The sequence below is a fragment of the Rosa rugosa genome, chromosome 5 (assembly GCF_958449725.1).
Source record: "Rosa rugosa chromosome 5, drRosRugo1.1, whole genome shotgun sequence".
Lineage (NCBI taxonomy): Eukaryota > Viridiplantae > Streptophyta > Magnoliopsida > Rosales > Rosaceae > Rosa > Rosa rugosa.
The window spans coordinates 54,886,602-54,901,311 of record NC_084824.1 but is presented as its reverse complement, the minus strand read 5'-3'; the positions used below and the strand labels follow the sequence as shown (position 1 = coordinate 54,901,311).

The following is a 14,710-nucleotide window of genomic DNA, read 5'->3' as shown; positions in this document are numbered from 1 at the left end:
TTATGCATCACCCAGAAAAGTTCAATTGCTTCCCCAAACTTGCTCTCTTGGAACAGAGCACCAATCATAGTGTTCTAAGAGACAAGATCAACTCTTTGGCATCTCATTGAACACTTTCCAAGCTGACTTCACATCACCACTTCTTTTGAAACCAGAAATCAACGAGTTCCATGATACTACCCTCTTATTCGACATATTGTCAAAAATTCTTCAGGCCATCTCTTGTTGGCCGCAGTTCATGTACATGTCAATCATAGCAGTGCAAATCGTATTACAACCTTCCAGTCCATTTCTCAGAACATAAACATGCAATACTTTCCAGTGAGAGAATCACTTAGTTGTGCGCAAGCTGAGATTGCAGATAACATGGTAACCTTGTTGGGTCTTAGGCCCTGTTGTAGCATTTCACCAATCACCGAAACTGCTACACCAGCCAGTCCCTGGCGCACATAATTTGACAAAACCGTACTGTAAAGAAGCAAGTTTTTATCCACACATTCATCAAAAAAGCCACTTTGCAGCACTAGTAACCCCAAATTTCATAAACATATCAACAAGTGAATTCACAATAAGCATATTACTCTTCAGTCCAGACTTCCCAATGTAAGCACACACCCTCTCACTCAACGCAACATCCTTCAACTCTGCACAAGCTGAAATGACACACACCATAGTCACCATAAGCACAAATCGAACTAGTCCACGACACAGTATTTCTCTCAAGCATTTCATCAAACACCTTCCGGGCATGATCCAATTCCCAATAAACACGTGTTCCGTCCAAACCCATCTTCACAAGCGACCCATGAAGCTGAACCCCTTCACAAAAAGCCACAATCTTCGAGCACGCTCTCAATGCAACATCTGAACAACATCTAATCTTCCCTACTCTGTTTTACGAATTAGAGGGGAGTAACGTTTGAGTGGAAATGAGAGTGCCTCTAAGTGCCTCACAAAAGATGGTTTCTTTATCATGAATTACAGTTCAAAATGTCAGTCCATTGGGGACATATGAACCTCTGTGAATGTCATCGATCGACTCTCTGTGATTCCGTGAGCTTGACAGATATCAAGGCAACGCTAATTGGCTTCATTTTCTATAGTTAAAGGAATATGCTGCAGCAACACATATGTTGCTTTCAAACATTACGAAACATATGAAGCAAAAAGATACAAATGTATAAATCTGAATCACAATGTAGCGGTAGATGTCCAGTTTTGATTTAAGACCATCCAATCAAGGAAATGGCTTGGGGAAAAAAAATTAAAATTAAAATTTTCTTAGCACGTTAAGCACAATGATACTACAAAGAGATGACATTGGACACATAGGATAAACCAGATTTTCTGTGCAGAGAAATGATCATTTCTAGAACTCGGTTTCAATGAGCTAACTTTTCAAGATTTTCTGTCAATATGACTAGTAGGATGCCAATCTAATTTCAGAGGCTTGTTTAGTACCCACTACGGAATGTTAGTGAGATTTAACTTTGAAAGGTAACAAGCACTGTTATCGGATGTTAAACAACCTCACCTGTCATTATACAGCAGCAGCACCATGGTGATAGTAATTTGCTACTTCCTCTGAGTTACCAAACAAGAAATGAAACAGACACGTGCCCTTATTCTCAGCATTAGATTACAATTATTTACATCTCAATTTCATAACTAAGCATCGTTAACTGCGAAAGACTAGCTTGTTGGAAACAGCCTTGGATATTGCCTTGATGGTATTTGGAGTTGTTCTGCAGCAGCCTCCAAACAGGGAAGCCCCAGCCTGACGTCACTTGTCTATGACCATATCTGCAAACTCTTCATCAACCTGCCCACTCGATGGCTGCAATGGAAAGCACATGCAGTCAAGACTTTTTCACAAACGTGTTAATTCAACATTTTCATCAGGCATGGAACAGTTCATCATATACGAGGAAGATCGGTTTCATATTTTTACCAACAAATGGTACAAGATTCACCATTTGGTAATATAACATTATATCTGGCAAAAGAACATTACTTTGTGAATTATAGTCCATGAATGAAACGATCTAAAACAGAATTCTATAACTAAAAGAGTAGGCCAACAAGCACTGTGCATTCATATAGAAGGAGACTACAAAATAACCTAATCTTTGAATATCTATTGATTTTACTATGCCAATCTTCAGAGTCACTGATATTTTTGAAACAACCTCTGCATACAACTCTGATGAACTAGTTATAGTTTTACTACTTCCTTCCTGTGAGAGTGCGTTATATTCTTAGATGATTGCAAACATTTGCATATAATTAAATCGGCAATCAGAACTCAATTAAGCCTTACATATCGGCCTGATGATATTTGGAGCTTCGAATCAGGGAAGCTAATTTAGTATCATGCCACTTGCCTATGGCTATGTCCGCCGCAAACTCTTGATCAACCACCCAATTAGACCTCTGCATGGAAAAGACATGCAATCAGAGTTTTTCAAACTGATGAGAAATAGAAATTGCTATCATCCTCTTTTATGATGTGCTAGAAATACTAAGCATTCATAAGAATCATGTCTTACTTTGGTACGTGCAAGGTTGTTGGAGGAAAAAAAGAACAGGATATACATTTGTGTATAGAAGAGGACTCACCGCCATTGCTTTCTCTGACCATCATAAGAGTCTCACGATTGTCAAGGTATACCACTGTATTTTTGCTCGTAACCTTCCAACTACATAAGCAAAGGAACATTATATATACCAAAAGGTTAAGAGCTCATTATGTTTGTTTTAAACTACTTGGCCAGAAATCATACCTCTGAAATAGGTAAAATCCATCAGTGGATACATCTAAGTGGGGTTCATTGGATATTTACAGCACCAACTTGCTTGCATGAATGTACTCGTCTGCAAACTCCAAGAAGCAGTACTCATAGCATCAATTCCATCCTTAGAAACAAATAAAACAAACTTTCACTTCCTCAAGAAGGTCAGCACATGCCTGCCACATCACCTTGAAGCTAGACTATGCCAGACAAGATTTCTTAGCTGATACTAAAAAATGGTATATATGATCCAATCAAATCATTGGCCAAATTTGTTTATGAATTTAGAAGTTGTAATCTATAGATAACAAGTTAATCTGCCTCTCTCCTGTAAATGTGCCAAGAAGGTTTTTCTTAATTAAACTATTAAAGTGACAGTTCCACATTCCATTGGCTTAACAGAACGACCATGTGGACAATGCAACATCGTGCCTCTTAAACGTGACATGTTTTATTAACATGTAAAGAATGAGATAAAGGCAGTTGAGCATAGAAGTACTAGAGACCTCAACTGGCAAAGTTGAGATACTTGAGACCTCAATGTATGGATCTTTAAATTGAGGATAGTCCAATACTTCCAACTGTTTTCTAAAATTACAGAGGAATATGATCAAATAAACCTAAATAGAAACTTTAATGCATTGTGCACTATTATTCTGAAACTGGATAGTTTTAATACTTCCTCTTAAGTTAAATGAAAAAGGAAAAAGGAAAGGTATTTATTCTAAGAGGATTATACATATATACTTACTCGTTGATTAGTTTTGATTAATAGACATACTTGTTGGAAAGAGCCTAATCCTGCCGCAGCCTCTAGATAGACTCATGCCACTTGCTTGTCACTGTGAAAACCCCATCAACCACCACATATGATCGCTGCAATAGAACACAGGCAATCAGACTGTTTCAAGAACACATTAGAAATCAAAACTGCCATCAGTTAAAGGAACCGTATATTAAGATCCAAGTTCTTTCGTAATATAAGTACTAAGTAGAAGTAGTTGCTTCTCTTTCTTATGGTGCCACTAAACCTTGTGAATGGTAATCCAGATTGGTGCTAGCTACTGAATATGTGCTGCTAAATTAATGCAAATATTTAAGGCTTGCTTGCATGAATCTACAACAGAGGCAAACTCCAAGAAAGAGTAACTACTCACAGTATCAATTCCATTTTCCTCAAGAAGGTCAGCACACACCTGCCGCATTGAAGCAAGATTCTTAGCCAAGGCCAGGCTAGAACTTCTGACAGCAAAAAATTGTTGTAGACGAGTTTGGCATGTACTTGTGGCATGCACATATACTAGGAAGATTTTTCTTAAACTGATGCATTTCATATTCCATGTGCTTAATCCATGGACCATGTGGACAATGCAATATAATGCCTTTTTAACATCTTATGTTATTCGATAAAATTGTAAACATTAACATATGGGCCCTTAGAGGCCAGAGTTACTAGGAAAAGAGCATAGGCAAGAGTACAACTAGAGGAGAATAGCATATACCTTTGCTTCTGGCTCATTTGCGGTCATCTCAAATTCAACTTGGTCAGACAGACAGAGACAGCCAGTGGTGTTGATCACCTTTAACTGGGCCACGAGGTTTTGTTGGTTCTGAAGACAGAGAAAGCCTTAACAACTCAGTTAATTGGTTCGTCTTGGTGTTGAAGCTGTGGAGTAGTAGTTGAGTGATGGGAGCTGTGGAGGTCAGGGAACATGGGGATTGGGGAGATAGTCAATTCATATAGTGGACTGGACCACCGATGCTTGCCCCCCGGCGGCAGTGCGTTGTCGTTTCGGAGGAATCACTGGTGTTGGTTCCGTACAGGGAAAGAGCCATGACAACTCAGCCGGTGATGGTTCTTCCGCGCTGCGGTGTCGTTTCGGAGTTTCGGAAGACAAAGAAAGCCGGCCATAACGACGGAGTTGACTCTTCTTCATCATCAAATTCAAATGACGGCGACTCTGCCTCTATCACAGCTCCAGGATTTGTCAATGTCGAGAATCTCTCCTCCAGTAATTCACAACCACTTGTGTCAATGTGAACGTTTGGTGGAAGCTCCGGAATTTCTCGGAGTCTCTTGCAACCGTACAAGCCAAGTATCTTCAAGTTGACAAATTTGGTTATGCAAGCAGGAAGACTAACAAAATTGTTTCTTGACAGATCAAGCCAGATTAATGTGTCCCAGCAATCAAGAGTCACGAGGAAATCACAATCTGATAATCTGCATCCTCCGATATGGAACCAAAGTAGCTTGGGAAGTGATAATGGGCAACCATCGACATTCAAAATGTCGGTTATTCTAGGAAATCTGACAAGTTCTGAGCAATCAAAAAGAGAAAGCGTCTGTAAATTTTGCAACGCATAAATGCTGCACGGTAGAGTTGTAAGATTTTTGCAGCCCGTAAGATCCAACACTTCAAGCCCAATGAGATTTCCAATTGAATGATCCAACTCTCTAATATCACTGCCTGAAAGAGAGAGTAGTCTCAAGGAATCCATCTTTAATGGAATTTCTGGAAATGTAGCAAGTTTTGGGCAATCCCTCGCATCAAGAAACTTTAGATTGCGCAACTCATAAATATTATACGGCAAAGTTGTAAGATTTTTACAATTCTGTAGATTCAACTCTTCTAGCCCAATAAGCATTGTAATGGACGGATGCAATTCTTTAATGCAAGTGCCTGATAGATCCAAACTTCTCAAGAAACCCATCTCTTTCCCAACTTCTGAAAATTCCTCAAGCTTACAATACCTAATATAAATTGTTTTTGCAGATTTAAAGTTGATTTTTCTTGGAAACCTTATAAGGTTCTTGCAGTGGTCAACGTTCAAGGTAACAAGGTTATCAAGCAATCTAAGGGAATCAGGAACCTCAACTAACCTGGTACACTCATATAGATCCAACTCTTTCAAGTTAGGGATTCCACTGAAGTCTGGGAGTTCCTTTAGGGATTCACAACCCCTTAAATTCATACATGTTAGCCTTGAAAAATTCTGTATGGCAAAAGAAAAAGAAAAGATCAACCAAGTGAAGGCAGTAATTTACGACACAGTTATCTATCACTTACTTTTTAGATAAAAAAAGTCTTGAAATAAAATGGATTATTAAATTAAGTACCTTATGTCTCTCCCATAGTCGTGTGATTCTGCGGCTGTTAGGAATATTGAGCTTTACAAGTTTGTTTGCATAAAAATCGGATGGAAACGATCGCAACGGACTATCAGGCCAATCAAGCCACCTCAACTGGTTGGAGAGATAATCAATGTCTCCAGAAAATGGTTCATATTCCAGATCTTTGCCCATAGAAATATATCTAAGATTCTTCATCTCTAAGAAGCTTTTAGCATTCAAAGAAATTGTTGATGATCGTTCACGCCACGGGACCTGGATGCCTAAAACTGTCTTCGTTCCCTAAGGAAAAAGAAAGCAATTATATTAACATAGCAATTTTAATTTATTGAAAGCATAAGTACTGTTTCTATTTGAAACGATCATATATAATCCAATTTCTACTGAAAACATAATCTTACTTACTGTATTATTTGTTAAAATGTGGTCCACGTCTTCTCTCTTCCACACTCTGCTACGTTTCCCAGGCTCAACATGTGACTCCTGATGCACAATGTCTTTACCCATTTCTTCTATCAAGTCATGCATCCAAATCCTACAACCTCTCCAAGCATCTTTGTCAATTCTTATTAAGGCCTTTTCTTCGAGTTGTGGAATACCACTCACTGATTTGAGGCCGTAACAAGCTTCTAGTATTGGTTTCACATGGTCTACTTGCTCACCTTTAAAGAAGCAAGCGATATCAAGAAATAGTTCTTTTAAATCTGCTCCGAGAGCATCATAACTTAGTCTAAGAACATCTTGTATCTCCGTCTGAAGACCTCCTTTACAACTACCTATTATAGCTTTCCACTCCTCTATGCTTCTACGAAATAGATGAGAGCCTAAAACTATCAAAGCTAATGGAAGGCCTTGGGCATAGCGTACTACACGTTGTGCAAGTTCCAGATAATTGCTTAGAGGTCCATTTCTTCTGAATGCATGCAAGCTAAACAACTCCAAAGCATGACGATCATTTAACATCTTGACCTCGTATACTTCATCAACTTCATGAGCAATTAGCCAACGTTTATCTCTTGTTGTTATGAGAATTCTACTGCCTGACCTAAAACAATCAGGGGATGGAACTAATTTTTGTAATTGGCTAGAATCGCTCACGTCATCAAGGATTAAGAGAACTTTTTTATGTCGCATCTTTTTCTTTATCAAACTGACACCTACATCAACATTAGGCACCTTCAAAGTTGAGTCTCTTAAAATATCAAACAAAAGTGTCTCTTGCAGTTGGGCTAGGCCGTTTGATCTAACATCTGCTAAGAAACAGCTACCTTCAAACTTATGGCGGATTGAATTAAACACATCCTTCGCAATTGTGGTCTTTCCTATTCCACCAGGCCCCCATATGCCAACCATGTTATTCTCCTCGACATCTATAAGATTATTGACATCTTGTCTACAAGACTCTAATCCAATTGGATGTTCAGCAACATGCAACTCACATGAAGGGTTTATTACTTGGGCGGACAAATCCCCAACAATTCTCTTGATTAATTTAGCCTCGGATCTATGAATTCATATATACGAAATCAAATAAAGTAGAGGATTAATATATGGTGTCTTGAAAAATATATTAATAAAAAATAGGCTAACTAATCACTTAGCTAGTGTGGGGTTAGAGACATACTCGCCATCCTTGAAAGGCCATCCAGACAAATTTACTGCTTCCGCAAGAGCTGCCTTCCATTTTTCCATACTATCCTTGTATTTGTATTGATCAAGTTCAGCAAATGCGTCACCGAAAGCACCTGTTTGGTGTCGTACATCCGAGGGATCCACCTTGTAGAAAATCGGTCTAACCTCCTGTCTTTTGGATTTTCTACATTCAAGTATCTTGACCAGCTCATCTAAGCACCACCTTGACGAAGCATAATTTTGAGAGAAGACGATGATTGAAACTCTTGACTCCTCAATTGCTTTGAGAAGAGCCGGTGATATTTCTTCTCCTCTTCTGAGCTCCTCATCTATGAAGGTCTTAATTCCCCTATCATCTAAAGCGGTGTGCAAATGATCTGTAAAAGTAAAGCGCGTATCCTCGCCTCGAAAACTCAGGAACACTTCGTATATGTAATGATTTTGGTCAGTAGAAGAACGTGGAAGAGAAGAAGATGAAGAACTGGCTGCTGCTTCGTTGGTCAGAGAAGCCATATTCTGCTTGCTAATTTGCTCCATCTGTTGAATGTTGCCTTCCTATTGATCTGCCTTGCTAGAGTGCTTTTGTATTGTAGATATGAGATCTCAACTCTCAAGTAGATAGTTTCTTAGTGCCTGCTGCAATGTGAATGTGAGGTTGAAAATGACTAAATGAGGCGAGGTGCACTTGCCAGGCAGCTTCTTCTTTCACTTCTTTTTGACTTGGATCTGGAAGTCTTTTTCTCCTTTTCTTTTCTCAGAGGCGATGACTTACAAGACTTAAAATCATTAATATGATGCTTGATGGAACAAGGATAATGTTTGGGTCCATGTATTTACTACGGAGGATATTGCATTTAAAATCATATGGCAATCTTAAGGACACGCTATCAGTAAATCATATGGCAATCTTAAGGACACGCTATCGGAATGCAAGCACCGGACGCATCCTTCTCAGTTTGTATTCTATTGCACATTTGCTTTTGAAAGCTTCTGACTTATCATGCAAGCTAATAGAAAGACCCGCCACCAAAAGCATTCGGAGCAGAAGTTGTCACGCCCCGAATTTTGAATAATCAATTCAAAGTCCGAAACATGAATAATAACAATTACAAATAAACGTCCTGAATTTTTTCTCACAAACAACCACACTTCACACCTCTCAATAATACAATAAACCAAATTCTCAAGTTATTTATTACAGCACACTCTCACCAAATCAAATTGTAAGGCTCAAATGAGCTTAACTCACCTCACTATTACAATTGCTGTAAAACTATAACAAATACTCTAACCCGCACGATCACCGCCCTGATTCTCCTGACCTGCAGGATTACCCGCTACACAATTTGAATAGTGTACCGGGATTGCAACAACACCAAACCCGGTAAGCTTTTGACAGCTCGTATGAGTAAACAAGAATGAACTGTTGATTTATTAAATCATATTTCTTTTAACTCAAACAAACAACCAACAATCACAACATCCACGAAGCAATCCACAATCCCCAAAATCAGTCACTAAAATCACCAACTCTAAATCACCAAAGATTAATACGGGATCTAAACTCACATCTTTCTTCTCAAAACCCCGAAAGCGTATTTATACAAATACGGTGACTGACAGACTAGAGCTCTAACTGAATCGTAGCCCATCACCTGGCCTAGGTTATGACATCCGACATGATTATCAATATCGTAGTTCATCAACATAGGTTAGAACATCCGATACACATACTCAACTTAGCCCATCACCCAATAAGGGTTGGGGCGTCTCTTACACTCGACCAATCGTAGCCCATCATCCACCTAGTATTAGAGCATCCGATTCCCCCATACTGGTCACTATGTTGACCCTAAACTCAACCAATCGTAGCCCATCATCCACCTAGTATTAGAGCATCTTATTCCCCCATACTGGTCACTATGTTGACCCTAAAACCAAAATCGAGTACAATAATATTCTTTCACACAATAGGATCAATAATACCATGATACGTACTATTATTGTGTATATATATGTACTCAAAATACAACTCCAAAAATCACCAATCCATACTCAATCATATCATCACTCAATACCATGTCATCCATAAATTTTCAATATAATTTCACCAATCACTATCATCATAAATGAATATGGTAAATCACGTTTTCGATTTCACATCACTTAAATCATTATAAAATCACACATCTCCATGTCACACCAATCCATATATAACCACGTAAATATATATATATGTAATTATCCGCTCAGGGATAATCACTAATACCAACTATAGTTCAAGCATAAAAATCGTGAAATTCATTTTGTATAATTAAATCATTTTACTTACCTATGGACCGTAGTTGATCAAGCCCATATGATTTAAAACAAATATTTATGAATTTCACACAATTACGACAAAATAAAGTAATTAAATTTATTCGGTTCGTAATATGAACCACGTGAGGTTTACTCACCTCGATATTCCCGCTGCGTCTTCAATTTAACACAATACACACCGAAACCGCTCACCCAAGGAAGACCGTCAATCACCTAATCAAACATGACCTTAACTTAGCAATCATTCATAAACTACACATATACGGAAATCCAACGGTCGGATTCTAAATTAATGATGATCCAACGGTCGGATTCTAATTTAATGATGATCCAACGGTCAGATCAAAATTATATGATGATCCAACGGTCGGATCCTCACGGATCGCCCTTAGGATCATCCTCCAAAATTATCACGAAGATCCAACGGTCAGATCTTCTTGAATCGTCCTTACTAACATCTTCACAAATTTATACGAAAATCCGACGGACGGATTCTAATGAATCGCTTCCCTAATCACTGTTTTGCATTTACACGAAGATCCAACGGTCGGATCTTCGCCCATGACCACACAAAGCCACTGGAACAGTCATAAGATCATCATATCAAAACTACAAGTCCATCTGACGGTCCTAACTTCACAGATCACAAATCTAACGATCGAAATCGATCGAAACTTAAAAATTCATAACTAAATCATACGATATCCGAAAATTGCGTATAATATATCGAAATGATCGTATTGAAATATGGAATCTAAAAATGCACAGAAACTATATTTTTGACCCCCGGAGGTGGCCGGAAAGGGACGCCGGAGTTAGTGGCAGAGCCGCCGCCGACCACCACCAATGGTGTCGGGGCCGGGCTGCTCTTCTTCCTCTCATCATGCTTAACAACTTTCATAACTACCATGTAAGCTGAAAATGACCGGAAGTGGTTGAAATTACCTAAAACAGTCGAGATGGCCGGAAAATTTGCAGAATCCGGCGAAAATTTGCAGAATCCGGCGAGGCTTGATTTCGACGTCAAAACTTCAATTTCAGGCTTCGATTCCTTCTGGAGAGTTGTTCAGAACTTCAAGGTGAGCTCACTGGTTCAAGAATCACTCAAAACGACGTCCTGTAGCTCGAGATATTTGGATCGATAGCTCCGGTTTCGTTCTTGGAGGGGTTGACTTGTAGTTTGCTGCTACGGCTGCGCCGCCGTGCAAGGCTGCTTCTGGGGGCTTCAGGAAGTTGATATGAGCTCGAGGATGAAGTTTGGAAAGGATCGGTGCCCGGTGGTGTGAGATATCGAGTTTGGAACCAAATCGGGGTTAAACCGGCCTCAAGCTCCACCGCCGTGTATGGCCACAAGACAGCGAAAGGCTGCCACCTGAAGCTGTGTAAGGAAGAGACGAAGGCGTAGGACGTTGTCCGGCGTTGTTTGGTGGCCTGTGGTGCGAGAGAGAGATTGGAGAAGCCGTGCTCTGTTTTCGAATGGGTTTCGGAAGAGAAAGAGAGTGAGAGAGAGATAAAGATGGTCTATAATCAAGAGATCCTCCCCACGAGGATAAAGCCATTCTCTATAATTATGAGATCCTCCCCACGAGGATAAAGCCGTGCTCTATAATCATGAGATCCTCAAACGAGGTTATTGCAGAAGTAGACCCTTCCCCCGCCATAATAGCACCACCTAGCTTCGCTGCATCGGGATAGTAGTAGCACATAACTACGGAAGGTAACAAAAGCAGTGTTATTCGATGTGAAACAACATCACCAGTCACCATACAGCAGCAGCACCATGGTGATAGTAATTTGCTACTTCCTTGGAGTTACAAAACAAGGAAATGAAAAAGACACATGCCCTTATTCTTAGCATTAGTACATATTTACATCTCATTTTCAGAAGTCAACTAAGCGTCACTAACTGCAGAAGACTCATTAGAAAGAGCCTTAGAAATGCCCTCATGGTAATTGGAGCAGTTCTGCAGCAGCCTCCAAGCAGGGAAGCCCCAGCCTCACGCCACTTCTCTATGACTATTTCTGCAAACTCTTCATCAACCCGCCCACTCGATGGCTGCAATGGAAAGCACATGCAGTCAAGGCTTTTTCACAAACATGTTACTTTTAACATTTTCATCATCCATGGAACAGTTTATTATACACAATTCAAGGAAGATCGGTTTCATATTTTTACCAACAAATGGTACAAGATTCACCATTTGGTAATATAACATTATATCCAACAAAAAACATTACTTTGTGAATTATACCATGAATCAAATGATCTAATTCATACATATTCAAAGTTAGAGCTTTCTGTTTTTTGTTTTTTTTATTTATTATTTATTTTTATTTTTTTATGACCATTTTTCTCGTTCTCTTCAAGATCTTCATCTTTCTGGGGTTCATATATAGCCAGCAAAAGAATAGGAATAATCTGTTTGGATATATAGAGAACTCTAAACCTTAGAGATGAGATCGAGTAACGAAATCACTGAAGTTACGTACGTACCCTTCGGACGAGGTGAGGAGAACTGACGAGGCATTTGGCGCTCCAGAGAGGGTCGTTGAGATCAGCTTCATGTCGTTCCAGCTCCGTCGCAAACCCGCCGTCCAGAACGGCACAGCCACCGCACTTCTCCAGAAAATCGCTTATGAACGACAACGTTTTCACCTCGCTTCCCAAACCCATTTGTTTTCGTAGAGCTTAGCTTTGGTCAGATGGAGAGTGTACGAGTAAAACAAGGTATAGGAAACAGAAACTTTGGCTGCTCTGAAACTGTTCGGTTTTGAAATGCCACTTGGCTATGGCTACGTCTGCTGCAAACTCTTGATCAACCACCCAACTAGACCACTGCAATGGAAAAGACATGCAATCAGAGTTTTTCAAACAGAGGAGAAATGGAAATTACTAAGCATTCATACGAATTTTATCTTATTTTGGTACTAAGGTTGTAATTATGTAAGCACACACCCTCTCACTCATAGCAACATCCTTCAACTTTGCGCAAGCGGAAATGAGTCAAATGACACACACCATAGTCACCGAATTGGGTTTGATCCCAGTAGCCACCATCTCGAAAAACAAAGAAACAGCCTCCTTTGGCATATTCCTGCTACCATAACCACAAATCAAACTAGTCCACGACACAGTGTTTCTCTCAAGCATTTCATCAAACACCTTCTGGGCATAATCCAAGTCCCCACATTCTGCATAGAAACGAATCAAAGAATTCCCAATAAACACATCTTCCTCCAAACCCATAATGGAGCTGAACCCCTTCATAGAAAGCCACAATCTTCAAACACGCGCTCAATGCAACATCTGAACATAAAGCCCAATAGCTCGTAACTAAAGCCCAGCACCAGAGTAACCCTTTATCAGAGAATTGTACATGAACAACACACCCTTTGTTTCTTCTTCTTCTTCAAGAAACAAGTCAAAGGCTTTTCGGGCATAGTCTAAGCTTTAGAAGTGCCCGTTTCGGCACATGTGCTAATGAGCTTGGTGACATTAGATGAGGGTCTGTGACTGAGGCCTTTCTTAGTGATGTGACAGTGAAGCTGCTTCACTTGGTTTATGGTTTTACAGTTTTTGAGTGACCCAGTTGAGGAAGTGTCCTTGGCTATGGATTTGGGTTCGTTTTGGTTAGTGGGAGCTATGATATAAATGTAAGAGATGGCATTATATAAATATAGGTTCGGCGCGCTCAAAACTACTTTTTAATACAGTATGATATAAAAGATAGTTTCTTTATCATGAATTACAATTCAAAATGTCAGGATGTAAGAATAGCCTCGACAAACATTCTTCACAGCGAAATTAGAACAAGGAACAAACATAAAGGAAAGAATGAGGCGACTTATGTTGTGTCGACTGAACAGACTGTACTCTGTAGTGCTATATTATGATTGGTACCTGAATGAATGCCTTTGAGAAAATTAACCGACTAAATCTGTATCATCGAATGCCTTTGGTACTTAATGTTTTAGTATCCTCTCAGCATCTGCTATACGGTAAGTTCATCTTCAAGATAGTTATATTCAGAAGTAAACTTGGCTTTGATCTTTCGACACCTGTGACATATCATATAAAGACATTTAGTTAGATCAATTTATTATTTACAAAGACTTCAACAAGAATGCATGTGTGTGTGTGTGTGTGTTCTAACTTCAGTTATCATACTGTTACTTCTGCACATATACACACTCAATTTTTTTTCGTTCCTCCCTTTCGTTCTACCAAATACTTCTTTAATTTTCGTGAAGTGAACTCAAAATCATGCCAGGGGTGCAAATCAAGAGAACTTCTTCTGTGTATAGGTGCCTGACAAAATTTCAGCTTCTGAAACGTCATCCTGTATATGAATTTGACAAATAATTGGCCCTATTTATGAATTTCCAAGTTGTAAACTGTAGGATAAAATTGAATATGATTGTGGCCTGTGCTACGAAGATTTTCCTTAGAGTGATTAAGTTTCATATTCCATTTGCTCAATCCATGGACCATGTGGATATGCAACATCATGCTCTTTGAACATGATATGTTTTGATCAAAATGTAGACAAAACATAAAGGCATTAGCATAAAAGTACGAGGAAAAGAGTATAGGCAAGAGTACAACTAAGGGGACATAGCAATGATAGCATATACCTTTGCTTCAAGCTTATTTGCAGTCATTTCAAATTTAGCGAGGGATCAGCATGTACCCAGGCCACTTGGCCAGAATATGTAGCCTTTCAGAGTGGAATGTCTATACTCCCCAGTGGAAATGGAAAAGCAACCAAAATGCATGATATCAATCAACTAGCAACATAGTAACACAGTGAAAGCTAAGAAAATGAACCAAATA

General features: G+C 39.3%; 1 protein-coding gene and 1 long non-coding RNA gene across 11 annotated transcripts; both read right to left on the bottom strand.

Moving 5' to 3' along the window:
* Positions 1 to 1,265: 1,265 nt before the first annotated feature.
* LOC133710629 (disease resistance protein RPV1-like) lies at positions 1,266 to 8,533 on the bottom strand. Of its 9 annotated transcripts, none has more exons than XM_062136758.1 (10): positions 7,547 to 8,533; positions 6,328 to 7,426; positions 5,911 to 6,204; positions 4,295 to 5,786; positions 3,950 to 4,034; positions 3,544 to 3,668; positions 2,784 to 2,916; positions 2,620 to 2,699; positions 2,321 to 2,433; positions 1,266 to 1,837 (listed from the first exon to the last, which is right to left on the bottom strand). In XM_062136758.1, the coding sequence occupies exons 1-4, from the start codon at positions 8,089 to 8,091 to the stop codon at positions 4,635 to 4,637; spliced, it is 3,090 nt and encodes a 1,029-aa protein (XP_061992742.1). In that variant the 5' UTR covers positions 8,092 to 8,533; the 3' UTR covers positions 1,266 to 1,837; positions 2,321 to 2,433; positions 2,620 to 2,699; positions 2,784 to 2,916; positions 3,544 to 3,668; positions 3,950 to 4,034; positions 4,295 to 4,634. The 9 variants fall into 9 exon arrangements, with proteins under 9 accessions (XP_061992742.1, XP_061992743.1, XP_061992741.1 ...); XM_062136759.1 differs by having other exon boundaries at positions 3,950 to 4,031; XM_062136757.1 differs by having other exon boundaries at positions 3,950 to 3,988.
* Positions 8,534 to 11,594: 3,061 nt separating this feature from the next.
* LOC133710643 (uncharacterized) lies at positions 11,595 to 13,529 on the bottom strand. Of its 2 annotated transcripts, XR_009846787.1 has the most exons (3): positions 12,833 to 13,529; positions 12,371 to 12,712; positions 11,595 to 11,932 (listed from the first exon to the last, which is right to left on the bottom strand). It is a non-coding gene; the product is annotated as an uncharacterized LOC133710643 (long non-coding RNA). The 2 variants fall into 2 exon arrangements; XR_009846786.1 differs by having other exon boundaries at positions 11,595 to 12,712.
* Between the last annotated feature and the right edge of the window lie 1,181 nt (positions 13,530 to 14,710).